The sequence below is a fragment of the Hypoxylon trugodes genome, assembly GCF_022578975.1.
Source record: "Hypoxylon trugodes strain CBS 135444 unplaced genomic scaffold F4822scaffold_4, whole genome shotgun sequence".
Lineage (NCBI taxonomy): Eukaryota > Fungi > Ascomycota > Sordariomycetes > Xylariales > Hypoxylaceae > Hypoxylon > Hypoxylon trugodes.
The window spans coordinates 1,757,353-1,783,425 of record NW_026250019.1 but is presented as its reverse complement, the minus strand read 5'-3'; the positions used below and the strand labels follow the sequence as shown (position 1 = coordinate 1,783,425).

Below are 26,073 nucleotides of genomic sequence, written 5' to 3'. Positions count from 1 at the left end.
GGTAGCTATCGGGCGTCGCAAAGCCACACGCTTAACCAGAACAGAATATTTCTTGTTATAACAGAAAAGTATACCCAGAGTATGCCAATTCGTATTTTTAAGGATATAAACCCTCCTCAGTAACCGATTTACGGAGCTTTTACCTCGAACTTATACCACAATCGATTCAAAATAACCTACCTCGATATTCTTAAGTGATTAATTTACATCACAACATGGGGAAACCAGAGCATTCGGATCACCAAGCAACAATTAGTAGTGATGCACCCCCACCACCGTATACAGAAGGACCTCGTCCTGAGTCTTCAACATCATCAAATATCAATCCTCTCACAAAAGTGAATAGTCCCTACCAACCATTTCCACCAGTTTTGTATGCACACTATCAAATGAAGATTTTCACCACGGTATTCCACCTCGGCGATGAAACGAACAAAAAACTATTCGCTGTCTCGGTACACACAGGATGGACTGGAAAGGGACCGGGGAGACCAGGTACAATCCTGCATAATGGTCCTACAGATAAAGACCCAATGTTCGCGGCTGCCGGCGAGGAATTTGGCGAACCGGGCTCAACTATCTCGCCTAACAGCGCCATTACACTGCCCCCGTTATCCGCTGGCGCCCCTGGTGGCCGGTGCACGGAAATCATGCGTTCGACTACAAGTCAGGGCACGGCCGTCTTTCGATTTACGATCGAGGTACAGCAAGGTGATGGGAGCTTACAGCGGGAGAACTTCGAATGGCGGAAGTGCAAAGGCGAGGAGGCGAAGATCATCGATCCTCCGTGGAAGACTGGGTTTAAACTGGTGAGGCTCTCCCACCGCCCTTCAAGCTCGGTTGGTGAGAAATCCCAGGAGGTTACAAGTGAGGGGCTAGAGGTTGTTGCTACCTTCTTCTGGAATGATAGTTGGTCTCTAATGGACCCCTTCAAGCTTGAGTTCATGGGAAGTGGACGGACAGGTGCGCTAGGAGACCGCTTCGCGCTCATGACTATCATTACGGGCTTGAGGTTGCAGTGGCTTAGGATACAGAGTAGAACTAATGAACGGAACATTCAAAGGGGGGAAGCTAGATTTGTCCCTGGGGCCTAGATGCAAGGATGGAGGGGGCGTACAGTCGGAGAAACTTGTGTAACTTGACAATATACAGCATCAATCTCAGATTGACCAAACTAGTTACAGTGTTTGAGGGTTACTACTATATGCATGAAAATGTCCTTCCTCAAAGTCCCATTTTCCAAGATATCACCATGTTCGTGTATCTAATCCTTAAAAGTCGCATCGTCTGGTGAGCTTTTCGCGTAAATCCAGCCCCAGTCGGATAGTCCATTAGCTCGTCTACAACGTTATACGTTAGCCTTCGGAGGTGCCGGTTAGAGACTTGACTACCTAGGTACAGAGTGCCTACCTGTTAGACACGACAGCCTTAAGAGGATCTCGAGTGTTTTATTGCATAGGCCACGACGGTACCAATTGCGCCTCCTATCACAATGCCACAGATCAAACCGAGGATAATGGCCTTTGGATAGTTCTGCTTCGCCCGCGGAGCAGGTGCCGTAGCCTTTCCAAGTTCAACCTTATCAAAAGATGAGACAGAAGAAAGACTAGGGGGTTTGTAATCGGCCATGATGATGTGTAATGTAGGTATTATGATAGAAAGGCCTGCCGTTCACCGATTTTCGAAGACTAAGAAATGAATAGTGCCATGGAACGAATCGCAGCAAGGACTACGAATCAAATAAATAACAGGAGTGTTAGGGGTTGGAATTGAAATATCATATCATGAACGACTCCTATACTTGGTTAAGGAATCGAGTGGTCGCATTTCATACATTGTCTAACAGCAGTTATTACATTACCTGAAACTTGCCTTCGCAGACCCCTATCCTTCACACCAATTCTCGCTAATTCAGCTAGGTTTTCTCGAGCTATCATGTTGTTGTGTCGTTTTTCTTTCGTGTCGCGATTTCAGGATACCATTTCAGTTCGGATGCTATTTAGTAAGATATGAAGCCACATAATTGGGCGTGTAACCAATCCAGCACGCCGCTGATGACATCTAGCTGATTTCCGTAGGAAGCCGAGCGGGGTGGACTGACGTGTTCATTTGGCTTTCATGTTCAGAAAAGCAATAAACCTTCACTTTCGGCGTTGGTGTGGTAGGGCCCTATTGTTAGAAGGCAGTTGGTCTTATCGCAACACAGCCTATTAATATAGAATGGGTTTGAGGATTTGTATAGAATCTTGACCTTACGCTGGGATGTCAGTTGTACCATTGGTTTTTTCTATTTTCAATCTCACTTGTGTCATCTTTAGCGATTTGGTTACTGTTAATTGCCCACCTGACTTGATGCCGCCCAATAGGAATAAACTAGACTCTGATAGCTGAGTGTACCTAATTCGTATATAACGTACCTAAGTTTTCTTCAGTCAAGTATATCAAGATTGATAGTAAGGAAAGTGAAGCATTTCGATATTGTAAATGTTAAGCGACTAATTATTGTTGGGATGAAAGTAGTGTAATTGAGGTTGTCGACACAAGGAGATATTAAGGTAGGGTGGGGGTTCTTCCCTTATAAGCCATAACTACAACACAGCACTGTAGATTAATTAACCTTAGCACCTATGTAATTTATTAGCGGCGCTTGATAGTTCATATCGGAATGTGATTGGTGGATTCTGCTAAATGATAGCGTTCGTGTAACTGCTAGCACTAAGTACCTAATATTACTTACTCCGGGGTGCCGTGTTGCCGTATAATACTACCCAATCTGTCCGTTCTAGCAGCATCGCTAATATGCACGATAAGCCCTCGGGAATTGGCCGATCCCATCCGATCCTACCATCCGCCTGTCTTTTCACATAAGATACGGTTTCAAGTGGCTGCTTTCGGAGTGGAAAGGGAATGCTGATCATTAACAGAATAGTCCCCTTCTAATTTGTTTATCGACCACTAGTCTTACTTACTCCAAGGTACAGGCAGATTCGCGATACCATGCCATGTTTTTCTTTATCCCCTAGAAGGATTCTTACACCGAACATGGCTTTTCAACCTGCCAAACCTGCCCTGATTGCTATTAATGGTGTAAGCTAGGCTATCTATTAGGGGAAGGTAGGAAGGGTTACAGTCAAGAATAGAGGGAGAACGCAGAGGTACCTGCAGCTTGGATGTAACATCAAATCGGTAAATAAACCCGTACCTAGAATCCTAGAATCCTAGAACCCTAGATACTTAATTGGAATTCGAATCATGCAGGGGATTCTCTCTTCTAATCTTGGGCTGGGTTCAAGGTTGACCTAGGTAGCAAAAGCTTGACATTTACTACCTGAATCGCATGCGACCTGCATGATTTTACAATTTTATACAGGGATGTCTCATACTTATTAGAGCCTTCTACTTCCCAAGTCTCACGAGAGCTTTGTTCCCTTCCCTCCCCTCTCGACTTCTTACCTTCTCTCAAGGGGGTAATTGGCTGGTAATCGCTCTTTTTATTGTATTATCGCTGTTCTGGATATCCTCCGCAGCTTACAATGAGGTCTATTTCATTCATTTGCGCGGCAATCGCGCTGCTCCAGACTTCTGTCGAGGGTAAAGATGTTGTTGTCGAGACTCTGCCAAGGGTACCAACCGGATGGAAGAAAGTGAAGGACGCCAATCCAAACCAAGAGGTCAAGCTACGAATTGCTCTTGAACAACCTCACCTAGATGAATTCGAACAAACCCTCTATGATATCTCTACTCCTCAGCACCCTCTCTACGGCCAACACTTGTCGCGTGACGAGGTTAGAGAATTGATGAAACCCAGAGAAGAATCTACTGCTGCCGTGTTGGAATGGCTTGAGGCGTCTGGCATTCCCTCATCAAATATCGAGAATAAAGGGGAATGGATCAACTTCAAAACCACCGTGTTTAAGGCTGCAAACCTATTAAACACCAATTTCCAAGTCTATAACCATGTCGACACACAAGCTCGCCGTATCCGCACTCTGCAGTATGTACCATCCTTGATTGAAGCATTGAGACTTACTAACCCGAAATAGCTATTCCGTCCCCGAGGAGGTCAGATCTCATATCACCATGATTCAGCCGACAACCAGATTTGGCCAGATGAAACCCCAGGCTGCTGAAGTATTCGAGGTAATTGAACAGGGCGAGATAGCCCAATTCTTTCAGACTGCCGCTCAAATTCCAACTAAGGATTTGAATGTTACTTTCTGTAATACCACGGTCACCCCTGAATGCTTACGGGCGCTGTACAACATCGGCGATACCATTGCGGATTCGAACGTCTCAACCATTTTTGGAGTCTCTGGATTCTTGGAAGAGTACGCAAAGCACGACGCACTAGACACGTTCCTTGAGCAGTTCGCCCCCTATGCCCTAACCCAAAATTTTACCACTATCCTAGTCAATGGCGGCATTGATAATCAGACCGACACTGTCGACGATGACATTGAGGCCAATCTAGATATACAATACGCATCGTCAATTGGATTCAACACAGAAATCCGATACTATTCCAATGGTGGCCGTGGCCCCTTAGTTCCTGATCTTGAGTGAGTACTATGTCCACCGCTTTCATGAATTGACCATGTACTAATTGTGTGTAGCCAACCTGACCCAGCTACCGTGAGTATATCTCATACCTGGATATTGAAAATTTACTAATTATTCCAAAGGGATCAAATGAACCGTATCTAGAATACGTATCATACCTCCTAGACCTGCCTGACGAGGAGCTCCCTCACACTTTGACCACATCGTACGGCGAGGATGAGCAATCGGTACCCAAGGAGTACGTCAAGAAAGTATGCACCATGTTTGGCCAATTAGGAGCTCGTGGTGTCTCGATTCTCTTTAGTTCCGGAGAGTAAGTCTTACTACACCTGTGCCGTATCAACTATACAGCGGACCCGATTGACTAACTCCCTACCAGCACCGGCCCAGGCAGTGCATGCCAAACCAACGATGGCAAGAACACCACACGTCTCCTCCCCATCTTCCCCGCTGCCTGCCCCTACGTCACATCCGTAGGCGGCACAGTAGGCGTCGCCCCTGAGGCCGCCGTCTCTTTCTCATCCGGCGGTTTCTCCGACATATTCCCCATTCCCGAGTACCAGAAGTCAGCCGTTACCACGTATCTCGGTACAATCGGCGAAACCTTCTCCGGCTTATACAACCCCGAAGGCCGTGGATTCCCGGATGTCTCAGCGCAGGGGCGAAACTTCAACGTCGTCGAACACCAGGGCCTTATTAAGGTTGGCGGTACCTCGGCGTCGGCGCCGACTTTCGCGGCGATCGTGAGCTTGCTCAACAATGCGCGCATCAAGAGCGGTCAGAAGCCCCTTGGTTTCTTGAACCCTTGGCTCTACAGCGAGGCTGCTAATGGCGGTCTTACGGATATTGTGGATGGGGGTAGCAAGGGATGCACTGGTACTGATAGTAAGTAACCCATTCTTATTTATTCCGATTTGATTGTCTTCTCTATCTCTAAACCGAACGGTCGCGTTTTGAGTTCGGAAATCATCTTCGCGAAAAAAGCTAACACATCGCAGTCTACAGCGGCTTACCTGCGCCTTACGTCCCGGGAGCAGGTTGGAACGCGACCGAGGGTTGGGACCCAGTTACTGGGCTTGGAACCCCCTTATTCGACAAGCTGTTGGAGAAGGCCGCCCCGGGCACCAAGCTACCGACTTTGAGCAGCTCCTAGAGGTGAGGAGGGATCCCGTTGAGTGGGCAAAATCAGTTCTTTGATATCTATAGATAAGCGGTTGGCCTTTGTTACTTAGTGTAATAACCGAGAGTATTGGATATTCAAGGATGAGGTATGCGACACTTACTCTGTATACCTACTTGCATTGCTGAATATATTCTTTGCCGATGCTCTTATTTCAATTTGTGACACGCCACGTCGTAGGTACCATCCTCGGTTCGTAAAATCGCGTATTTATCAGTTTCCAGCGGAATTGTAGGTTCCTCGACTCGAGATGATTTAAAGTATAGAACATCCCGCACTGTCGAGCCCTTATGAAATTGAACTATTGGAATATATACCTCGTATGTAGTTGGGTATTTCAAGGACCTGATTGTCTCTGATTACTACGCCAATAAGGCCTTGGAATATTATAGAATACGAATAATGATTCGTATATCGCTAGAACCTCGAGAGGCAGAGCGAATTGAGAAAAGAAGTAATAAGCATAACGGGCATACGTAATCTACCTATCTACAATACCAGCCCACCTGAGTAGTAGTCGTTAATCTGGACCGTCACCCTGAGAAAAAGATCCAATAGACGCGCCGCCCGAGCGGCGAAGAATGCGCACGAGAAAAACTATGCGTACATGAGAAACAATGCATTAAGGATTTCCACACCTCCCCTTGAACTGACTGGAGGCCGGAAGGGTGTCCGCCGCCTCCTAGATATCAGACGGAAAGGTCAGTAATTAATATAACTTTTTTCGTAAGATCCATCACCCGCATGCCCTGGATGACTCTTGTCGCGAGCATTTACCTCCCCGTTCGAAGGGAAAAGTAGACGCGTTTCAGTCCATTCATATTTCTAAGCATTTAAGCTCCCTCGATTTAGGAGGATTTATTAAATGCTCCGCCCTGAGCCGCAAGACCGACACCCAAACCGACGGCGAGAGCGATGATAATAATGCAGATGACTAGACACCACCACTTCCACTTTCGGCGGTTGCGTGCGTGGACGATGCCTTTCTTAACGTGTTGGTTTCCTACGTCGATTTGCTCGGCCGTCTTCGTAGCATTCTGTTCGGCCGACTGGACGTAGGTATCCTGTTGCTCGACCAATATAGCGAGATCTTGGAACATGCCTGCGAGCTCCGTTAAGGTCTGTTCGATGCGTTGCAACTCGTTGTGGCGAGCGCGTACGGCGCCGAGAACCGAAGATGCTTGGCCGGTACGGTTGGCTCGGAGCTATTATTTTGTGTGAGTGTCATCTGTAAATAATTTAGGTAACTGGGGAAAAAAAAACCTACAGCGGTCTGGAAAACACCCTCGTTGCCCCAATCAGCTTGAGTGGCCTGTTGAACCTCATCCTCGGTCGCGTCGGGGTTGACAATTCGGAATTGGCGCGCAATTTGGTCGCGATACCGTTCTTTGTAGGAAGTCTCTTCAGCATTGTAGTTGCGTAGCTCTCTGTCAAATTCGTTTCTAATTGCCTTGACCTGTCTCTGCTTCACGCTGCGACCAGCGTCGGTCGTCTTGTTGGCGTCGTTTGCTAGAAACTTGAGTTGATCCCGAATACCTAAGTTAAGAGTTCGCGTGTCGGCGATAATGCGTTCGAGTTGCTGAGAGGCTGCACCACCGTCGGATTCGGCTAGAGCGCGTTGGTGCAGGGATGCGATCGAGCTGACATTGTTTGTGAGAGTACCAATTTCGTTGCGGAGGAATTGAATTCGGCCGAGGAAGTCCTGCTGCGAGAGCACATCTGATGCTGGTTGTTGTTGAGGATAGTTTTGTAATTCATGGTCCTAAAAAATTGTTAGAAATTTGGTTGATTCGCGCCCGCTCGAATTCCCCAGCGATGCATGTTTCCGCCACTACTGCTGTTGTTGTTATTACTTACTTGGTCATAACCGTAACCTTGCTCGGCCGGCGGACCTTGCTGGTACGGGTCATTTTGATATTGACCGTAAGACATGATGGCTGTTATTTAGACCGTCACGCCCTTATGAGATCTAAAAAGCCTAGTCGTCTACGGATCGAGTCGTGGCGACGGATGGTGAGCGGTGTACTCGTCGTGTGATGATGTGAGAGGGATAGAAATTTGAAATTGAAATTGAAATTGGAGAGGAACGAAATTGATGGACGAGATCAATTCGCAGCTGATTCTTCCGGTACACACGGGCCTTGGAAACGGGCTGGTTTTCCCTGCTACTGCTGCTGACCGAAGTGACGTCTGGGCAATTTTACAGGGCCTTTCTGCTCCAATCACCAATCAGCTCTCTCCGAGTCGATCTCGTTGGTGTACCTGTCGGCGGAGACCCAGAGTATACCTAGGTAGTAATTTGGATGAGAAGAAAGGGTTTTAGGACGCGAAACGGGAAAGAAGAAAAAAAATAAAAATAAAAGGGTTGCCTAGTCTAACCTGTTTCCTTATTCAAGTATCAATCGGCAGTTTCGACATCAATCCAATCAAGTTGCCTTGTCTGTTTTTTTTTTTTCACAAACAATATGTAGTAAGTGGGCGCACAGTCAAGTAGTGCTGATGGGTTGATGTGATCTTGTTGTGGTATGGGTTAGGTACTTTTTTAGGGAAGCATGGGGGCGCCTGGGAGCTGGGAGCTTGGAATAAAGAAAAGAAGAAGTTTGCCAAGCTACCTAGGTACTTGAGGTTACTCTGGGACGAACGGACGAACAGACGAACACTCCCCTGATTGACCAAGTCGGGTAGGATGTTTGCATATGAAAGTATATCTTGTATTAACTAAGGTATGCGAGATACTTTTTAAGGAAGTACCTTGTTATCAACCACGAAGTGCGCTACTGCCCCTAAACAAACTTATTTTTTGCTACTCATGCACATCAATATTTCCAGCTTGGAAGGTACTCGGGAGTGACGGTGACGAGGAACGGAAGGCAAGTTGGTACTTACAACCTTCTCTGCGACGCTAAAAATAAGCATAGCCCTGCTGTCCTGCTACCCTCCGCGGGTTAGCGGGTAGGTACTTAAGGCATTGCCCACCAATGGCGAATCCTTAGCGTTAACCTCTGGGGCTGTGAGTAGCATGTCGTCACTGTCCGTCAGTTGCTGTATCGTAAATACAAAACTTTAATAAATATCAATATACGTATATCCCTAACTTTGCCCCAGTACTCGTACATATGTACTCACAGAAGGGACGAAATGGCGAAAATTACCTAGGTATATGTACTTGCCTATCATTTAATGCATGTGTTATGACCCTGCATATACCCGATCTTACTTATGTAAGCTATGATAGAGTAAATGCCTAATACAGTTAAGTCCGTAAATACATGTATCTAAATGATCCAACCATCTCGTATGCATAAGCATAAGGCTTAGAGTACACGCAGCTTATGTTTTCGCGAATCTTTCCATATTCGTCTTTTTGCCAGTACCATATCGGCCTATTCTTTTTCACGGTTGCCTATATAGGTACGTAAGGTAGGTCGCAGGTAGATGTTGGATAAATGCGGCAAAAGCTTCACATATTGAGTGGGATAGAAGCTAGTGCCTCAAAACCGACAATCGTGAGAAAACAACTGTTTGACGACCACATTTCATTATAATATTGTCTTTTTATCATGATATCCACCGGCCTAGATTCAGAGTCACCTTGACAAGGTTGTGTTCTAGAAGCCTTTCTGGTGGATGCGGATTCGGTCTCAGTCTTGGGTACTGCCATGCTGTGAAGATAGCTTCATCCGAGACTTAACTCTTTGCTAATTACTCCGGATTTGAGCCAACAGAATATGGCTGTCTTGACTTCTCCCACCATATGAATCACCTAAGGGCGTCACGGACCCGATTTCCTTTGCTATCAGGGCACGCTCTTTTAAGTATCCTCCTGTATCAGTCTCTCGGCATTTTCTCGTGATTGTACGTTGCAGAAACATGTAGAGAATACTTTCGATCTCTATAAGATGGTATCGTGCGAACCCAGGGGCTACTCAATGGCGACGAAGGATACCACAACGTAATCGCCTCTCATCCCTTGCAAGGCCTTTTTAGTATGAGCCAACCACTCCTAGAGGAACTACTCGTTTTCGAGATCTTCCACGTTTTGAGCGGCTATTGTATCAACCAGCTTCCCCAGGACGTTTATACGCTCGTATGGAAATTCCTTTGGATACGGACGGAGATCCATCATTCCCCATGGCGCCACGTATTCCTCTAAGTCATACGTAAAAGTCAAGCCGTACTACCGGGTATTGGCTTCCTCGAAAAATTAATATAATTTGTTTTCATAGATAATCCTTCTTTCGGCTAGTTCTCGTGTACTGGTTCAAGTGCCACTCGACGTCTCCGTCTTTGTTCTCCAAAGTGCCGCTGCGGATCTCGAATACCTTCATAGTCATTCGAGGGCCGACTTCGGACAGTTCTACACTGTCATACCCGGTTCTCACAAAAACGTGATGGCGCACTTCTATCGAATCTTCAATGTTCTTGAAAGTGACCACTCGGCTTCCAAGCTTGTCTTTGCTCGTCAAAGGTTCCCTTGGAGGGAATATATGCTTCAATATTTTGACAACTCTCGCGCCAAGGCGAGACGTAAAACCTAACAATCTTAGGATTAGCAACGATTGACGCCATTAAGATACGAGGACCTTACCATCAAATATCAGATGCGGATACGACTCGCTCACAGTACCTCTGATGCTGTTAGGGATATCGTGGCGTAATACGACATTGTGCAAAGAAAATGATATTGTCGGGCCATGAGGAAAATGGGATAATGTCAAGGCTGTTGGTACACCACGATGCTCATGGAGAAGAACCAAGTCGCTCAGACCACTAGACTGAGCCGATCGAACGAGATCTGGTAGGATCAAATTGCCACGATTTAACCGTATGGCAGTGGGGAGCAGCAAGCGGATTTCTTTTGCGAATGCGGATAAGCGGGCAGATGGGTCTCTCGAAGTGGTAACAAGAACTCGAGGGTCAACTATTCCGGAAAGTTGGGAGTATTCGTCATCAAGATCTAGTTCCTCATTTGTACTTCTCTCTGGCCGAGACTCGTCGAATTGGTAATCCTTTCTTAATTCCTTGTCATTTGCGATGGATGGGTCCAAAGGTCGACCAGTTGCTAAGGATGCTCTTAGCTTCGCTCTCTTCTCGCTGATTTCGGAGTCGCGTAATAAAAGGGCTCTTCTATAGAGGTAGTCGCGGCGTTGCCGAGCTTGTTTGCGCTGTAAGTAGCATCGCATATGTTAGCAGCTAAACATATTGAACTTAAGAGAGGAATAAACACACAATCATGATTGCTGTTGGTCAGTTAAGTAATTAGGAATTATGTTTCAACGAAGATGTGTGTTCTGTGGAATGAATCAAAACAACAACGGGTATTGCGCCTGTCGATTTCGCAATTGGTAGTGTTGAAGAGTTCAGTGATGGTTGGTGTTGAAATTATAAACTTTTTGGCGTATACCTTCAACTATGTAGAAAAATTAGTACTATCGGGGCTTATCAATACCGATAGATAAGCTAAGGTACATTGTGGAACCCTCGGACGAAGACGGCTATTGGTCCAAGGGTGAGACCCACCATCCCGCCTGGATTTCCGCCCGCCACATTCAAGGATGCAAAGCGCGAAAGTTATCGCAATCTGAGAAATCCAAACTTCAGAAATTCCACAATGTGACCACATCCTTTTATTTTTTTTTTTAATACTACTCTTTAGATCAACAAATTTACCAATCATCTCCTTGCGCCGACAACGGCTGCGACAAAGAGAACATATTTGTGGTCTCTATCACTCGCTACTTAGTAAGGTACTTGTTAACAATTATTAACTTTCCCACATGCTTGTCCTCTCCCTACCTACCAACTTTGACTGCCGCACCATCTTTTTTTTTTTCGCCGACTACTTTGTCGAGTGCTTGCTTTTCTAGTCTCCTTCAGCCCTATTGTCTTCTTTCTCTTCTATTTCCCTATTGCTACTACATCTCAATTTCACATCAAAATATTAATACTGACACACACAAGGTGGAAAGCAACCGCTTCTCGATACCCGGCTGTCTCAGCCGGCTGACGGCGCTATAATGGAAGGCGCTTTTACCCATCTGGGTAACCACCTTGTATCCGACTCTGCTGCTGCCATTAATGCAGGCGACGACGACCTATCCACGCTTGATCCCGACGAGAGCCTCCTCTATGGCAAATACGGTGGCCGCGGAGGTTTGGGCAGCGCAAGGCGACGAAACGACGATGACGATAATGAGACCGAGGCCTTCGATGACGATGATACCGAAAGTCTAGCTAGTATTCCCGTTGGAGGAATCAAAGGTCTGAATCTTAAGGCTCCCGTGGAAGACAAGAAGCTACCACCACATGCTTGCGCGTAGGTGTTTGGAATGTTTATGTCCGTTAATCGTTATTAAATGGCTGATATGACAACATAGATACTGCGGTATCCATTCGCCAGGCTCTGTTGTTAAGTGTCTTGCTTGCAATAAGTGGTTTTGCAGCGCCCGAGGTAATGCGAGCTCGTCGCATATTGTTAACCATCTCGTTCGAGCTCGACATAAGGAGGTACAACTCCATCCCCAGTCAACTCTTGGAGACACTACCCTCGAATGCTATAACTGCGGTACAAAAAACGTTTTCCTTCTCGGATTTATTCCCGCAAAGTCCGACACCGTCGTTGTCCTCCTCTGCCGTCAGCCATGTGCTGCCACGCCCTCTTCCAAGGATATGAGTTGGGATACTTCGAGATGGCAACCTTTGATCGAGGACCGAAGCTTCCTGCCGTGGCTCGTATCGCCACCGAGCGATAATGAACAGCTTCGTGCTAGGCATCTGACGCCCCCAATGATTGCGAAACTAGAAGAGATCTGGAAGGAGAATGCTAGCGCAACTATAGCCGATTTGGAAAAAGCGGCTAGCATCGATGACGATCCTCTTCCGGTTCTCTTGAAGTACGAGGATCCTTATCAATATCAGAACATTTTTGGCCCCCTCGTAAAAATGGAATCGGATTATGACAAGAAGCTTAAAGAAGCACAATCCGAAGACGGGCTAGTAGTTCGATGGGATCTAGGCCTTAATACGAAGCATCTTGCAAGTTTCACGTTCCCAAAACTAGAATCCGGCGATGTCAAGCTAGCGGTCGGTGATGAGATGCGTCTCAAGTATAAAGGCGAACTTCGTCCTCCTTGGGAAGGTGTAGGATATGTGGTTAAAATCCCTAACAACCAATCCGATGAGGTCACTTTGGAGCTGCGCAAGACGGGAAACGACAAATCCGTACCGACTGAATGCACCCATAACTTCTCGGCTGATTATGTCTGGAAAGCGACGTCTTACGACCGAATGCAGGCCGCCATGAAGACCTTTGCGGTGGACGAGATGAGTGTTTCCGGATATATCTTCCACAAATTGCTCGGCCACGAAGTCGCTGTTGCTCCTATGAAGACCAACCTGCCTAAGAAGTTCAGTGTGCCAGGCCTTCCAGAGCTGAACAGCAGCCAGATCAGTGCTATCAAAAATGTTCTGCTTACTCCTCTTAGCCTTATCCAAGGGCCTCCTGGAACTGGCAAGACGGTCACATCTGCGACTATTATTTATCACTTGGCAAAGATGAACAACGGCCAAGTCCTCGTCTGTGCACCTTCAAACGTTGCTGTGGATCAACTTTGCGAGCGAATTAACCTAACCGGACTAAAGGTTGTACGCCTTACAGCGAAGTCTCGTGAAGACGTCGAGTCTTCAGTCAGTTTTCTTGCGTTACACGAACAGGTCCGCATGCTCGATACGAATCCCGATCTGATGAAACTCTCGCAACTCAAGAGCGACGTTGGCGAACTCTCGAGTCAGGATGAAAAGAGGTACAAACAGTTAACCCGTGCTGCTGAACGTGAAATTCTCAACAATGCGGACGTGGTCTGTTGTACTTGTGTCGGTGCGGGAGACCCACGTTTGGCTAAGATGAAATTCCGCAATGTCCTCATCGACGAGTCGACACAATCCGCTGAACCCGAATGCATGATTCCTCTTGTTCTAGGCTGCAAGCAAGTCGTTCTCGTTGGTGACCACAAGCAGCTCGGACCAGTGATCATGAACAAGAAAGCAGCCAAGGCAGGACTGAACCAATCTCTCTTTGAACGTCTTGTCCGACTTGGTTTTACTCCTATTCGGCTTAATATTCAGTACCGAATGCACCCTTGCCTTTCTGAGTTTCCGTCGAACATGTTCTACGAAGGTTCATTGCAGAATGGTGTCTCAGCGCCCAACCGAATCCGTAAGGATGTGGATTTCCCATGGCCAGTTGCCGAGATGCCCATGATGTTCTGGTCTAATCTAGGGAATGAAGAAATATCAGCATCCGGAACATCATACCTCAACCGAACTGAGGCTTCCAACGTGGAGAAGATCGTGACACGCTTTTTCAAAGCCGGCGTACGCCCTTCTGATATTGGTGTTATTACTCCATATGAAGGCCAGCGTAGTTATATCGTCAGTACTATGCAGAACACGGGCACTTTCAAGAAGGAGTCGTACAAGGAGGTTGAAGTTGCATCCGTCGACGCTTTCCAAGGTCGTGAGAAGGACTTTATTGTTTTGTCCTGCGTACGGTCCAACGATAACCAAGGCATTGGATTCCTTTCTGACCCTCGCCGCTTGAACGTAGCCCTCACCCGTGCGAAATATGGACTTGTGATCATTGCCAATCCTAAAGTTTTGTCGAAGCATGAACTGTGGCATCACCTATTAGTGCACTTCAAGGAGCGCAAGTGTCTTGTTGAAGGTCCCCTAACCAACTTACAGACATCGTTGCTCCAGTTCAGCAGACCCAAGAACACATTCCGCCAGCGTCCACAGCAAGTTTCTTACGCCTCTGGCGGTTACTCCAATGGTCGTTCGGCTGGCTTTAATGGCCACAACGCGAATCAAGATTTCGAGTCAAGCTCAATGCTTTCTTTCATACCCGACGATACATCGAGTCTTCATAGTTCAGCTCTCGGTGGTGCCGGCATTGGCAACACCGCATTCCCGCAAATGTTTTCTAACTTCAACTCCGAACAATGGCCTGGGCTTCCAGGTTTTAACGCGACATCAGGTGGTCGAACAGGGAGTAAAAGTAGAGGCCGTGGGACGGAAAGCATCGCTGGTGAGAGTGTTGCTACTTCCGAGTACACTGATGGAACCTCTAGTGTCATTGGTAGCAAGGGCGTAGGCCAAGGTGGTGCCAGTCTCGGGGCAGGACTACCGGATGCTCTTCGCTCTCGACCTACGTCATTTACCCAGAGTGACCGATTAAAGCAACACGTTGCAGATAGTTCTGGATATACGGCTTTTTCGAACGGCTTCCGACGTCGGTATGACGATGACGAGAAGTCTGTCAGCACGGCCTTTGCTAGCCAGGTCGGAGGTGGGCTAGATTGATTGACTTGTGACAAACGAACAACACTATCACTTGAACAAGAACAAGTAGGCTATTTAAGCGAACTCAGAGTCTTGGTGCTATCCAACTCTAGACGCCTGCCTAGCAATCATACCAACCAACCAACCAACCAGAGTTCTGTGGGACAGCTGTGATCTAGCACATGCTGACCTACAAGCCTCAGGAGCCCTTAGCCCTTCAGAAGTTGCTAGTTATAGCTTTTTCGGCCGAAGTGGCGAAGCTCAGTCTGATGCCAATGGGTAAAACCCGGTGGAGGTCATTTTATGGACATTGCAATATGAGCTATCAAGCTCAGAATTTTGGTCTGATGGAGGAAGAAGGGGAAGGAAGAGAGAAGATGATAGTGGCGCGATGGAATAGTCGCAGCAGCTATATGTGCAACCCGCGCGAAACCCGACGCTGGAGACCGAACCAGCCGTTACAAGCTACAGGAGGCCGGTGTGTGTTCAATGCCCTGCAACCAAGAACCATTCCAAGTCAATCTCGGTAGTCAGCCGAACGTGAGTAACTCCGTTCAACAAGATCCTACTGCGACTACGTTGGCTTCAGGATTCTTCAAGTCTTATGAGGCTCGCTACGTTTGATTCATCGCAGAGTAGATGTTACCCGTTAAATATACATTCGTTTGCTTTATTTAATCCGCCTTCCAGTCGCATCCATATTACTGGTTGTCTAAGGATAATTTTTGTGCAAGGTGGTGTGTAAATTATTATACTCTAACTATATGTATTCTATGTAGGTACCGAACAACATTGAGTGTCAAATGCTGTATGATAGATCCTTGCCAAGAGATCTATACATGTATAATCCTGCATTTATGTAGGTCTGTGAATCTTATTCGACGCTGCGCCATTGGGTTGCAGGGACCCTTTAAGAAGCGGGTACAACCTTGCCTGAAACCTTAACCACGTGGTTGGGATTTGCTTCGTTTGTACTTAGCAACATGTATCACAATTCTGATTCAACATATGTCAAAATACTACCTACCTAGGTAGGTATGTTAATTGTATTTTATATAGTAATTCATCAGGTAGGCAGTGATACTGACCTGGTTTCATGGGGATGGGATGGTATGTGTGGGAAGAGCCTGTACATGTACTACGCACAAAAACAGGTACATGCATGTATCTAAGTATCTAAAGTCTAGTAAAAATAAACGTTGAAGATGCTGGTCTCTTTCAAAATGTTTGAATACTAATCGATTCTTTATATACGACATGCTATAATTATTTAAGAATTTTAAAGGTTGGGCGATCAGGCACCTACAACGTCAAAGTCAATACTTGCATGTTACTCGACTCGTTCAGGTACGATGTTCATACCTAACATATAGCGTAAGGAAGGTACAAAGGGAGGGAACCTACAGAATTAGGTATGTACATGAGTTATGCACCCACGCCATAAACTGCATTAGCTCCATCCAAGTTTCAGTGTCAACTTCTCTCACCCTCTTCCTTCTTCTATCCAGAAACTTGATAATTGCACTTTCTATTTCTTTTCGCTCTCCAGCTACATAATAGAGCATTAGGTCAGACGTGAAGACAACTTGGAACTCAAAATTAAGATTCACCTTGTTAACTGGTGTAGCAAGTGAATTTGATAACCCCTGCATTATTCAATCTTATCTACACCATTACCTCCCAACCCCGTCATCTCATGTCACTAATTCTTCATCCCACCAAGAGCTGAGAACAAGCATCCAGATGGCTTTACCAGTACAGTCAACCTCTCCAGACGCTACAATGGCGAGTGAAGAGAAGCCCCAGGTGCCGCCCGCTGCGAGAGTCGGGCCAGCAACGAAGGAAATTCCCCCTCTGGATACCACAAATACACGGGACGCCAAGCCCACTGTAATCACAGATGCGTCCTCCCCCGCTACCAAGGAGACGATCGACTCAGCAGCACAGCCCACGATTACCACTCAGGCCGAGGATGATTTAGTGAACCCTCCAGATTTCCAAGGCGAAGTTCAAACCACCAACGATTTGCCCACAATTGAGACATTGCGTAAGATAGAGACATACACAGTACTCGACAGTGACGGGAAGACCCACCAATTCAAGAGTCTGTATGCTGGTCACAATTCTGCGCGTCGAGTACTCATCATCTTTGTTCGACATTTCTTTTGTGGTGTAAGTTACCGACAACGGATTTTGTACTATACCTATAACTAACACACATGCCATAGAACTGCCAAGAATATTTACGTACTCTCTCAGCTTCAATCACTCCCGATGCTCTTCTGCAATTGCCCGTCAGCACTTTTATTGCTGTCATCGGATGTGGCGCGCCCGAGTTAATCAACTCGTACATTCAAGAAACTGGTTGCCCCTTTCCCGTATATGCTGACCCAACCCGTCGATTGTATTCCGAACTAGGAATGGTCCGCACTTTGGCCATGGGCTCAAGACCTGCCTATCTGCAAGGAAAATCAATTGCCCACACCGTTGTTTCCGGCGTGGTCCAAGGTCTCAAGCAGATAAAATCAGGCCTAGTGATGAAGATGGGTGACCAACGACAAGTAGGCGGGGAATTCCTTTTCGAACCCGCAACAATGGAACTAGATACTCCCGTCACTACTCCACGCAGTGAAGAGGACAAAAAGCTCGAGCCGACTGGTGAGGTCGATAAGCCAGATGATCACGAAGACCCTAAAGTCGAAGAGAAGCGTGTTACATGGTGCCATCGTATGCGGACGACGCGAGATCACGCTGAGATGCCCGAGTTAATGGAAGTTCTTGGATTAGATGGTAGCGGTGCTCCCATCAAGGACAAAAAAAGATGGGCAAAAGCGCTAAAGACGAGGAAGGGCACCGGCCTGAGCATGGCCAGCCAGATGAGTCGGATGAGCATTGATACTACACACACTAATGGTAAAAGCTCAACCAAGGCGTAGGTATTAGATTGCCTTACAACGGCCAATATATCGATGGAATTGGTGGGTGTTACACACGAGCATTCAATAAATTCAGACTCAGCCAAATCCCATGAGGGATTTAGGATGACTACATCGCAAAACAAGATTGCAACAAGAGGCGAGCTTGGAAGATAGCAAGGAGACTGACGGACATCCCAACTAATCGGTCATCATAACATATCAGCCTGCTTACAGAAAAAAATAACGGCGTTTCAGGGTTGCGTCATAGTTTTGCCTCAAAATAGGTCACGTCGGCCATGAAGATCAATTTATAGTAGTCAATGATACCATTTCGTTTTTCATTTTTCATGATCATATTGAATTGACTACCTACATATGTACCTAGATAGGTATAGGTACCTTTGTAGGTCTTACTTCTTATTTTCGAACTCTCTAGCCCCCTATTTCTCGTTCGTCGTAGTTAAAGGTGGGTTACACGGCAGGGAACTATCAATCGGGAGCGGGCAGGCACATATCAACTTTTATTGCCTATGTACCTAGGTATGTGATTATATAACCAATAGCTATGAGCCATTGTGTAACACCATTCGGAATCTGTTACCGCTTCCTCTCCTTAACCTTTACATCCCAAACCCGAATTTTTACATCTCTTCATGTTACCCAAGATCAATGCAGAAAGAAAATAATATCTACTCCTTAGTCCGCGAAACTATCAATGCCGCCAAATCCGTCACATTTGCACTTGTTAGCAACTCTAGAATCTCAAGAGTCGCACCAAGCTCCCTTGTAATCCAGTTGCGCACCTCAATTGCGGTTAGGGAATCTAGACCGTAAGATGCCATACTCCGCTGGGCATCTACATCTTCGCATGCTACTGACAGTACTTCGGATAGCTTCTGCAATACGCCCTGTACGGCAATTTGGCGGGCCTCCTCTTTACTAGCTGCAGCACGGAACGCATTCCTGTACGAGATGGCTTGCACTGTGCCACTACCCGCATCTCGTATCTCCGCCATTGTTGCCACCTTGAGGTGCGCGAACCGTGGATCGTCCGCATAATAGGGTAACCCACCCGTGTTACTTGGAACGAGCTTTAAGCCCGTCAGGCACTGTGCGCCACATTTGCCCGACGTAGCGACTGCTAGGAGACCTAGTGCCTCGGCCTCGGAAATAGACTGTCCACCAAAGTTTTTGATGATCTCCTCCTCACGGGCTGCATTTTCAGCAATATAGCCCGCACCCGTCACCGCTGTAAGATCAAGGGAAACTGCGGGCTTTCCCTGTGCTACCCTACACGAGGCAAACCCATCCAAAAATGTGTTAGCAGCAGCATACGCTGCCTGGCCCCGACTGCCGACAATGCCTGCAGCACTCGACAATAGGACGAAATAGTCCAGGCGTGCATGAATGGACTCCAATGCGTTGTGTATGTTCCAAGTGCCCTTGACTTTGGCACGGATCGCTGCGGTATACGAGTCATGGGTCATCCCTTCTATTAACCCGTCCTATCATAATGGTTAGTTATACCTCGTAACGAATGTTCGATTGAGCCCGCTGTGGGCCAAAAAATGGACGTACATGGAGCATCATGGCGGCATGGATTACGCCGCATATTGGTGGGAGCGTCTCAGCGCACTCCCTCACAAACCGGTAGGCGTCTTCTTCGCTAGCAATATCACATGTTTTGACGACAAGATTGGCTCTGCTCTGAGTTTCATCAATGAGCTTTCGCAACTCATCAGCTCTTCCTCCGCTCCTAGACAAAAGCACAATATGTCGGGCCCCACGTTCGACCATCCATCTAGCCATACTACGTCCTAAACCACCGGTACCGCCAATAATCACATGGGTTCCATCAGAATTAAGGAAACATTTCGAAGTGTGGTGTAATGCCTAGTTGTGGCGTCAGCGACCGGTCCAATAATCAACGATTTGTCCAAGGAAATGCACGCTACTTACCATTACCAAATCACCATTCTGAGCAGAGACAACCATTGGGTGTAGGGTGCCTTGTTGGATCTTCCGCAAGCCCTTGGCAAGATCTGACATTCGCAACACCATCATTCTCTTCAATGGCCTAAATATGCCTCTTGAAAAGTATTCAAGCACTTCTTTGATGATATCTCTTATAAGCCGTGGCCGGGTTATGGCTAGGCTCAGCAAATTGATAGAGGTAAAACTCATATTCTCAGCTAGGTCAGATCTAGCACTCCAACCTTCCTCGGGCCGAGGATGGAGTGCTCCCTGCATATGGACAATACGTGCAAACGGTGCAGCACATGCCCAGACCTTACGAAGTCCTTTGGCGGCTGTCAATAAACTAGACGAGCTAGTGAAGACGACGTCTACGCCAACTCCATTGGAGGCATTTCGTACCTCGCGGTCAAAATAGATGCTAGCCGTGTCAAAGATCTTCTCGAGCTTGATGCCAAATGATTTTGCAACGAAGTCTCTTCTCTCACTACCGTGGACTGCCACGAGTACCTCGGCGCCAAGATTTTGTGCAACCTGAATTGCAGCAATTCCCTCAGCGTCGCTTATCTGAATAAGGACACGTTCCGACTTTCGAATACGTGCGACTTGTGAGAGCGCGTAAAAGGCCGCACCGAAAGCAGATGGGACCACCGCTGCATCTTCAAAGCTCACTTTCCCGGGTATCTTGACGACGCTGTTTGCTGCCACGCAAATGTGCGTTCCTAGCCGACCATCGCCCAAGACACAGACCACATCCCCAACATTAATGTCAATCACTTCGCACCCAATACGAACGACGGTGCCGCTACATGACCTTTCTGGTTTGGTGGATATATGATCGCTAATATGCGTAAAAACGTCGCCCTGGCTAAGCCTACTTGCTTTGATTTCAATCTCAACCTGGTCATTGCCCAAATACTCGCCAGACGGTACATCCTCGAAATAAAGCTTATCCAGAGAGCCCTCAATCTGCGTAGTGACCCGTAACCGGCGTCCAGCTTGTCGAAAATCCTGCGGGTATGGTATAGATTTACCCAACTCACGATGGACACGTAGATTCATATCATCATCAACGATTAAGCGAGGCACGACTAGATCACCTCGCTGCTCGGCAAATTCAACTTCAGCCTCGGGTCTATCCGCTAGCACAGTTCGCCGGAAAGCATCCTCGATTAATTCAGCTTGTCCTTCGATATCTAAGGTGCTATCCGGGTCGAGATCGAGAGTAACGGCAATCTTTCCAAGCTCCGAGCGTACCGTGCGGAGTAGACCCAAAGCCATATTGGTACTTGGATTCATAGGGACCTTTGATGCGCCGCAAGTCACCCACAATATGCCCCCTGCTCGTGTTAGTAGGGCCTGGACTTGCTCAAATTCGGGTTTGCTGATAGAGGACAAAATGGAACGGTCAAGTTCCGAGAGTATGACGAAGAACCCACTGAAATCCCTGACTTGGAGCAAGCTAGATATGCTTGGGACGATTCCGGAGTGTAGTTTGATAACGTCGCACAGTGAAGCTACGAGTGTGTTGTCTCGGCTACGTTCTGTTACCACCGTCACGCGCTCTCCATGAAGCCTAATATGCTCATGGCTCACTCCGTTGGCATGTCGCTCTTCGGTTTGCTCCCATTGTACTTTGTAACACAATTCTCTGGGCTCGGGAAGCTTGGGTGTCACAGCCTTTAATGGGGCTAACTCCAATCCCAGTATAGAGATGGAAGGCGATTCGCTCTCCACCGATGCAAATAACTCCGTTAAAAATGACCCTGACTTGGAGTCTTTCATCGAATGGACGATGAACTTAGATCCAGAGCTTCTCTCCCAATCGTCACTTATGTCGATATGCACCTGTTTTATGGCAGATGGTAGTTGGGGTTCTGCTACTCCATCGAACCCCAAATCAGCTTGAGATATTTGAATGAGAGGTTCCAACGTGGCTGGATGGGCCAAGTACGATGATTCGTACGCCAATGGCATGATAAGCTTCGTGTCCTGAAGAGCGCCGTGGGCAATAACTCCATATTCATCCATCCTCACATTCACTAGGTTCCAGAACGTATGGGGATAATTAATGCCTCCAGAAGTGAGATTGAAGTAGAAGCCTGCAGCAGGTATCGACAATTGATTCCTTTCCAGTTTGGGGTGGGAGTATGCTTTAGAGCGCGCGACTGCTGCGTTGCCGCTTCGCGAAGGATGTGCTTCAACAAAACCGCGACAATGTTCTAGCCATCCTCTTTTTGACTCGAAACTAGATACCCGAAATTCATCCCAATTAGTTTTTGATGCGGCTTGCGATCTAAAAATGAGCAGGAGCTCAACCGGCTCATCGTCCGATAGAAATAATTGCTCCGGGACAACAATATCGTGCACATCGACGCTGCCTGCTTCGAATCCCCTAAGCGCTGCTCGTTGGCTAGCTGCCTCTACTACCATAGAGATAAATGCGGTTACCGGAAAAACAGGTCGATCTTGAATTCGGTATTCGCGCAGCCATGGCAATTCCTCTAGCCGAATGAAATTGCGCCATATCGGCTCCAAGTCGCCGCTCCAATCGGTCAGTGTTCCGAGTAGATCGTGACGTGCAAAAGGCTTCAGTCGGTGCTGTCGTGTGATCCGACTCTCATACCAGCAGCGTTGTCGTGACCATGGGTATGTGTAGAGGAAAGGAATTATATCGGGTTTTTCAACTTCGGACCGGTTATGATTGATGTTGAAAAAGTCGATATTCTCATAACCGCGGACGAAGAGCTGACCTGCAAGTTCCAAAGTCGTCTCAGTAGCATCGCGGCCCCGCACGAGAGTTGGCATATACGTTGGCGCCTTAGAAGACGAAAAATCCAAGGTTTTTAAGGTCTGCATTATAGGTCCTTTGAGTGCAGCATGTGGACCAACTTCGACGAGAATATCCGGCTTGCTCTCCTCACAAAGTACCTTCAATGCTGTTGTGAAACGTACTGGGTTGGTCAGGTTTTCTACCCAGTATTGGGGGCCGAGCTCGTTTATGCTAACTTCGCGAGAGCGGAGAGAAGAGAAGAACTCTACATCGCTATCTGTCTCCTTTAATTCGATATCCGCGATCATACTATGGTATATCTCGGCTATTAGTTTCATATGCGGGCTATGGTAGGCGACATCGACGAAAAGTTTGCGGTTGAAAATCTGATTACTTGTCATTATTTTCGAGAGTTCGTCAATAGCGTCGGCGTCACCCGATATTGTGGTTGATGTCGGCGAGTTTTCGCAGGCTGCTACCGCTTGAAGGGGGTATTGCAATTGCTTGAGATAAGGCTGCAGTTCTTCCGCACCCATACCTACCGCCATCATTGAGCCCTTAACCTCCCGGAAATTCGAGCTTAAGGCAATAATAGCTTGGCCACGATAGTACGCCGCAGACATTGCCGCTTTCAGTGTTAAGGCTCCGGTTGCGTATGCGGCACCGATTTCTCCACTAGAATGGCCAGTGACTGCGGAGGGCTTGATTCCCCACGATGCCAGGAGATCAACCAGTCCGATCTGGACGGCGCTGCATATCGGTTGACTAATATGCGCTAGACCAACGCGAGTATCTTTTTCATCTCGCATTAATTCTTCCAGCAACGAGAAATCAGCCCCGATAGAGATCAAGTGCTCATCAGCTCGCCGGATGGCTGACGCAAATACAACGTGCGACTCCAGAAGTTCCCGGCCCATGCCATACCATTGTGCACCTTGCCCCGTGAAAATGAAAGCAAGTTTAGGAGGTTTAGCCGGCGCACGTTTGGGTACTACATCGGGGCTGTTGAGAGATATCGCCAATTTGCTGCACATATCCGCCACCAAAGCTATACGCCACGATAATTGCGAACGCCGTTGACATAATGTGTCTAATTGCACGTTAGCAGACCTCCTTTCTAGCTTTCGAGTACCTTATGTCAAAGCTTACACGCTAGATTCCGGGGCATAGTGCTCTGATAGAGCTCAGCGTGTTGTTCGAGGAAAATGCCCAATTGTTCCATACTATTTCTCGCGGCCGTCTCATCGTTAGCACTCAATACGAACAACCGTTTCGTTTTGATGTGACCTTCGAATTTGTCGGCGTCCAGAAATTCAAGCTCGTTCTCCGCCGGCAAGGCCTTAAGTACTGCATGTCCATTCGAACCGCTATATCCAAAGTTATTCACACATATGTATTCCTTATTCCGCGGAAATGGTTGCTGTCTTTGTGGTATCTAAACATCGAGGTAAGCCAGTTTTCTATTCAACTTGCTGCAAACTAACCTTCAAGTTCCATTCGGATAATGGAATGGCTGGGTTCTCCTTCTCAAAGTCGGCATTTGGTACGATGAACCCCTTTTCTAACATGAGTGCGGCCTTCATAACGGAGATTATACCACTGGCATTTTCCAGGTGACCAATATTTGATTTTACTGACCCAATACTTAATGGCTCGCCCTCTGTTAGACTTTGGCCAAGCGCTCTATAGATACCTCGAGCCTCTATAGGATCACCGACTTTAGTGCCGGTTCCATGAGCCTCAAAGAAGCCGACATTTTGTGCGTCGATTTTGGCCTGTGAAAGAACATTCCGTAATAATGATTCTTGCTCGTCTGAACTAGGCGCCACGATACCTTCAAGAATACATCTATAAGTAACCCATCAAAAAGTAGCGGGGAGTTCGGATAGCTGTACACACCAACTGTTCGGCCGTTGTGACTAATCCCGGTATGCGAAATAACGGCTCTGACGTAATCTCTATCCTCAAGTGCTTTTTGTAGTGGTTTGAGGATAATACATCCTACCCCTTCGCCTCTGGCATACCCGGACTTTGCGCGATGGTCGAACGCATAGGTTTTGCCTGAATCCGCAAATAGCCTACCTACTGAGTTATTCGACCCTCACAAAGTTAAGAGCATGAGCTCACTCACCTTAATTTTGCCATGGATACCCATACATCTGGTTGTGTGATTAGATGAGAAGCACCAACAATAGCCTGTTCTGACTCCCCCGACCGTATACTCTGAACGGCCATGTGTAACGCATGTATACTGGATGAACATGCTGTGTCGACAGTGAATGTGGGTCCGCATAAATTGAGAAAGTAGGATATTCGCCCAGCTAAGAATGCGCCCTGGCTTCCAGTGGGATCAAACATGGGCGAGTCGTCTAGATCCCTTAGGTTGCCCATCCTGTGTTCATTATCGGGACCACCAATGAACACGCCAACTTTCCGTCCTGAGATAGACTCCTTAGGAATGCCGGCATTCTCGAGAGCCTCGTATGAGCATTCAAGAAGAAGCCGTTGTGTGGGATCTTGTACATGGTTAGCCTATTGACACAATTGCGATCTAAAAAGTGATTACCCATGGTCTCAGCTTCTTTGCGTGTTATGTCAAAAAAGCCCGGATCAAACATCTCGAGATTTTGAGATAAGAAGTACCCTCCTTGTGAGTTTATTGTGCCCTTTTTCTCTGGATTAGGATGATTATAAGCCTCCTGGTTGAACCGCTCTCTGGGTATCTTGGACCATGCGCTGCGGCCCTTGGTTAACAGCTTCCAGAAGTCGCCCGGCGAAGATACATCGCCAGGCAGACGGCATGACATGCCAACGATGGCAATTGGCATCGGCACTTCAGACTCCATGTTGAGGTGTATACGGAGGAGAATTAGTGAAAGGGATATGAGGAGGCAAGGAGTGATGCCAAGGAGTAGTGGCTGGATAACTTCGAGAGGACCATGGAATAGCCTCGATCGAAGGCGCCAGAAACCGTGTATATGTCAACGAGGACGTAAACGAGTCTGAACTAGTACTCAGGCACAACCGACTATTATTAGGAACGCTTACTCGTTATTAATCCAGCTTCGGCTTGCGTGGCGTTCTCTACCGACCTAAGGTAGAGAATACCCAGAGCTAATAAAGTCGCTGGGGACCGATGAAACCGGTACTCCAATCTACAGAGAACATAATATTTGGGACGAAGCCTGATAAATGTCACGACTAAGTCCGACGTCCTGGACTTCTGGATCGGGCCACTTTTGGCTTCGATCTGACACAAGTTACATATTAGACAGGCAGCACATCATATCAGTCTCCTTTTCACCTTTGCAATGGTTAATTACCATCAC

At 47.2% G+C, this 26,073-nt stretch overlaps 6 protein-coding genes across 6 annotated transcripts; 3 read left to right on the top strand and 3 right to left on the bottom strand.

The window, feature by feature from the left end:
* Window positions 1–215: 215 nt before the first annotated feature.
* Window positions 216–1,094, top strand: F4822DRAFT_428099 (uncharacterized protein; the record flags this gene model as incomplete). The annotated part of the gene is made up of 1 exon (XM_051460851.1): window positions 216–1,094. The coding sequence occupies one exon, from the start codon at window positions 216–218 to the stop codon at window positions 1,092–1,094; it is 879 nt and encodes a 292-aa protein (XP_051315530.1).
* Window positions 1,095–2,919: 1,825 nt separating this feature from the next.
* On the top strand, window positions 2,920–5,886 carry F4822DRAFT_399570 (subtilisin-like protein). Its single transcript, XM_051457783.1, has 6 exons — window positions 2,920–3,994; window positions 4,044–4,559; window positions 4,614–4,632; window positions 4,683–4,873; window positions 4,940–5,445; window positions 5,559–5,886. The coding sequence occupies exons 1-6, from the start codon at window positions 3,534–3,536 to the stop codon at window positions 5,711–5,713; spliced, it is 1,848 nt and encodes a 615-aa protein (XP_051315529.1). The 5' UTR covers window positions 2,920–3,533; the 3' UTR covers window positions 5,714–5,886.
* A 425-nt stretch (window positions 5,887–6,311) lies between these two features.
* On the bottom strand, window positions 6,312–7,859 carry F4822DRAFT_212169 (t-SNARE). Its single transcript, XM_051453875.1, has 3 exons — window positions 7,598–7,859; window positions 7,008–7,502; window positions 6,312–6,945 (listed from the first exon to the last, which is right to left on the bottom strand). The coding sequence occupies exons 1-3, from the start codon at window positions 7,670–7,672 to the stop codon at window positions 6,589–6,591; spliced, it is 927 nt and encodes a 308-aa protein (XP_051315528.1). The 5' UTR covers window positions 7,673–7,859; the 3' UTR covers window positions 6,312–6,588.
* Window positions 7,860–9,926: 2,067 nt separating this feature from the next.
* Window positions 9,927–11,138, bottom strand: F4822DRAFT_212115 (Brix-domain-containing protein). The gene is made up of 3 exons (XM_051453874.1): window positions 10,970–11,138; window positions 10,329–10,905; window positions 9,927–10,274 (listed from the first exon to the last, which is right to left on the bottom strand). Exons 1-3 carry the CDS (start codon window positions 10,973–10,975, stop codon window positions 9,961–9,963), a joined length of 897 nt encoding a protein of 298 aa, XP_051315527.1. The 5' UTR covers window positions 10,976–11,138; the 3' UTR covers window positions 9,927–9,960.
* Window positions 11,139–16,556: 5,418 nt separating this feature from the next.
* Window positions 16,557–18,338, top strand: F4822DRAFT_399563 (AhpC/TSA antioxidant enzyme-domain-containing protein). Its single transcript, XM_051457782.1, has 2 exons — window positions 16,557–17,251; window positions 17,308–18,338. The coding sequence occupies exons 1-2, from the start codon at window positions 16,823–16,825 to the stop codon at window positions 18,013–18,015; spliced, it is 1,137 nt and encodes a 378-aa protein (XP_051315526.1). The 5' UTR covers window positions 16,557–16,822; the 3' UTR covers window positions 18,016–18,338.
* A 348-nt stretch (window positions 18,339–18,686) lies between these two features.
* On the bottom strand, window positions 18,687–25,590 carry F4822DRAFT_428092 (ketoacyl-synt-domain-containing protein; the record flags this gene model as incomplete). Its single annotated transcript, XM_051460850.1, has 8 exons — window positions 18,687–19,502; window positions 19,576–19,890; window positions 19,957–23,834; window positions 23,894–24,179; window positions 24,229–24,578; window positions 24,644–24,822; window positions 24,876–25,260; window positions 25,311–25,590. The coding sequence occupies 8 exons, from the start codon at window positions 25,588–25,590 to the stop codon at window positions 18,687–18,689; spliced, it is 6,489 nt and encodes a 2,162-aa protein (XP_051315525.1).
* Window positions 25,591–26,073: the final 483 nt, after the last annotated feature.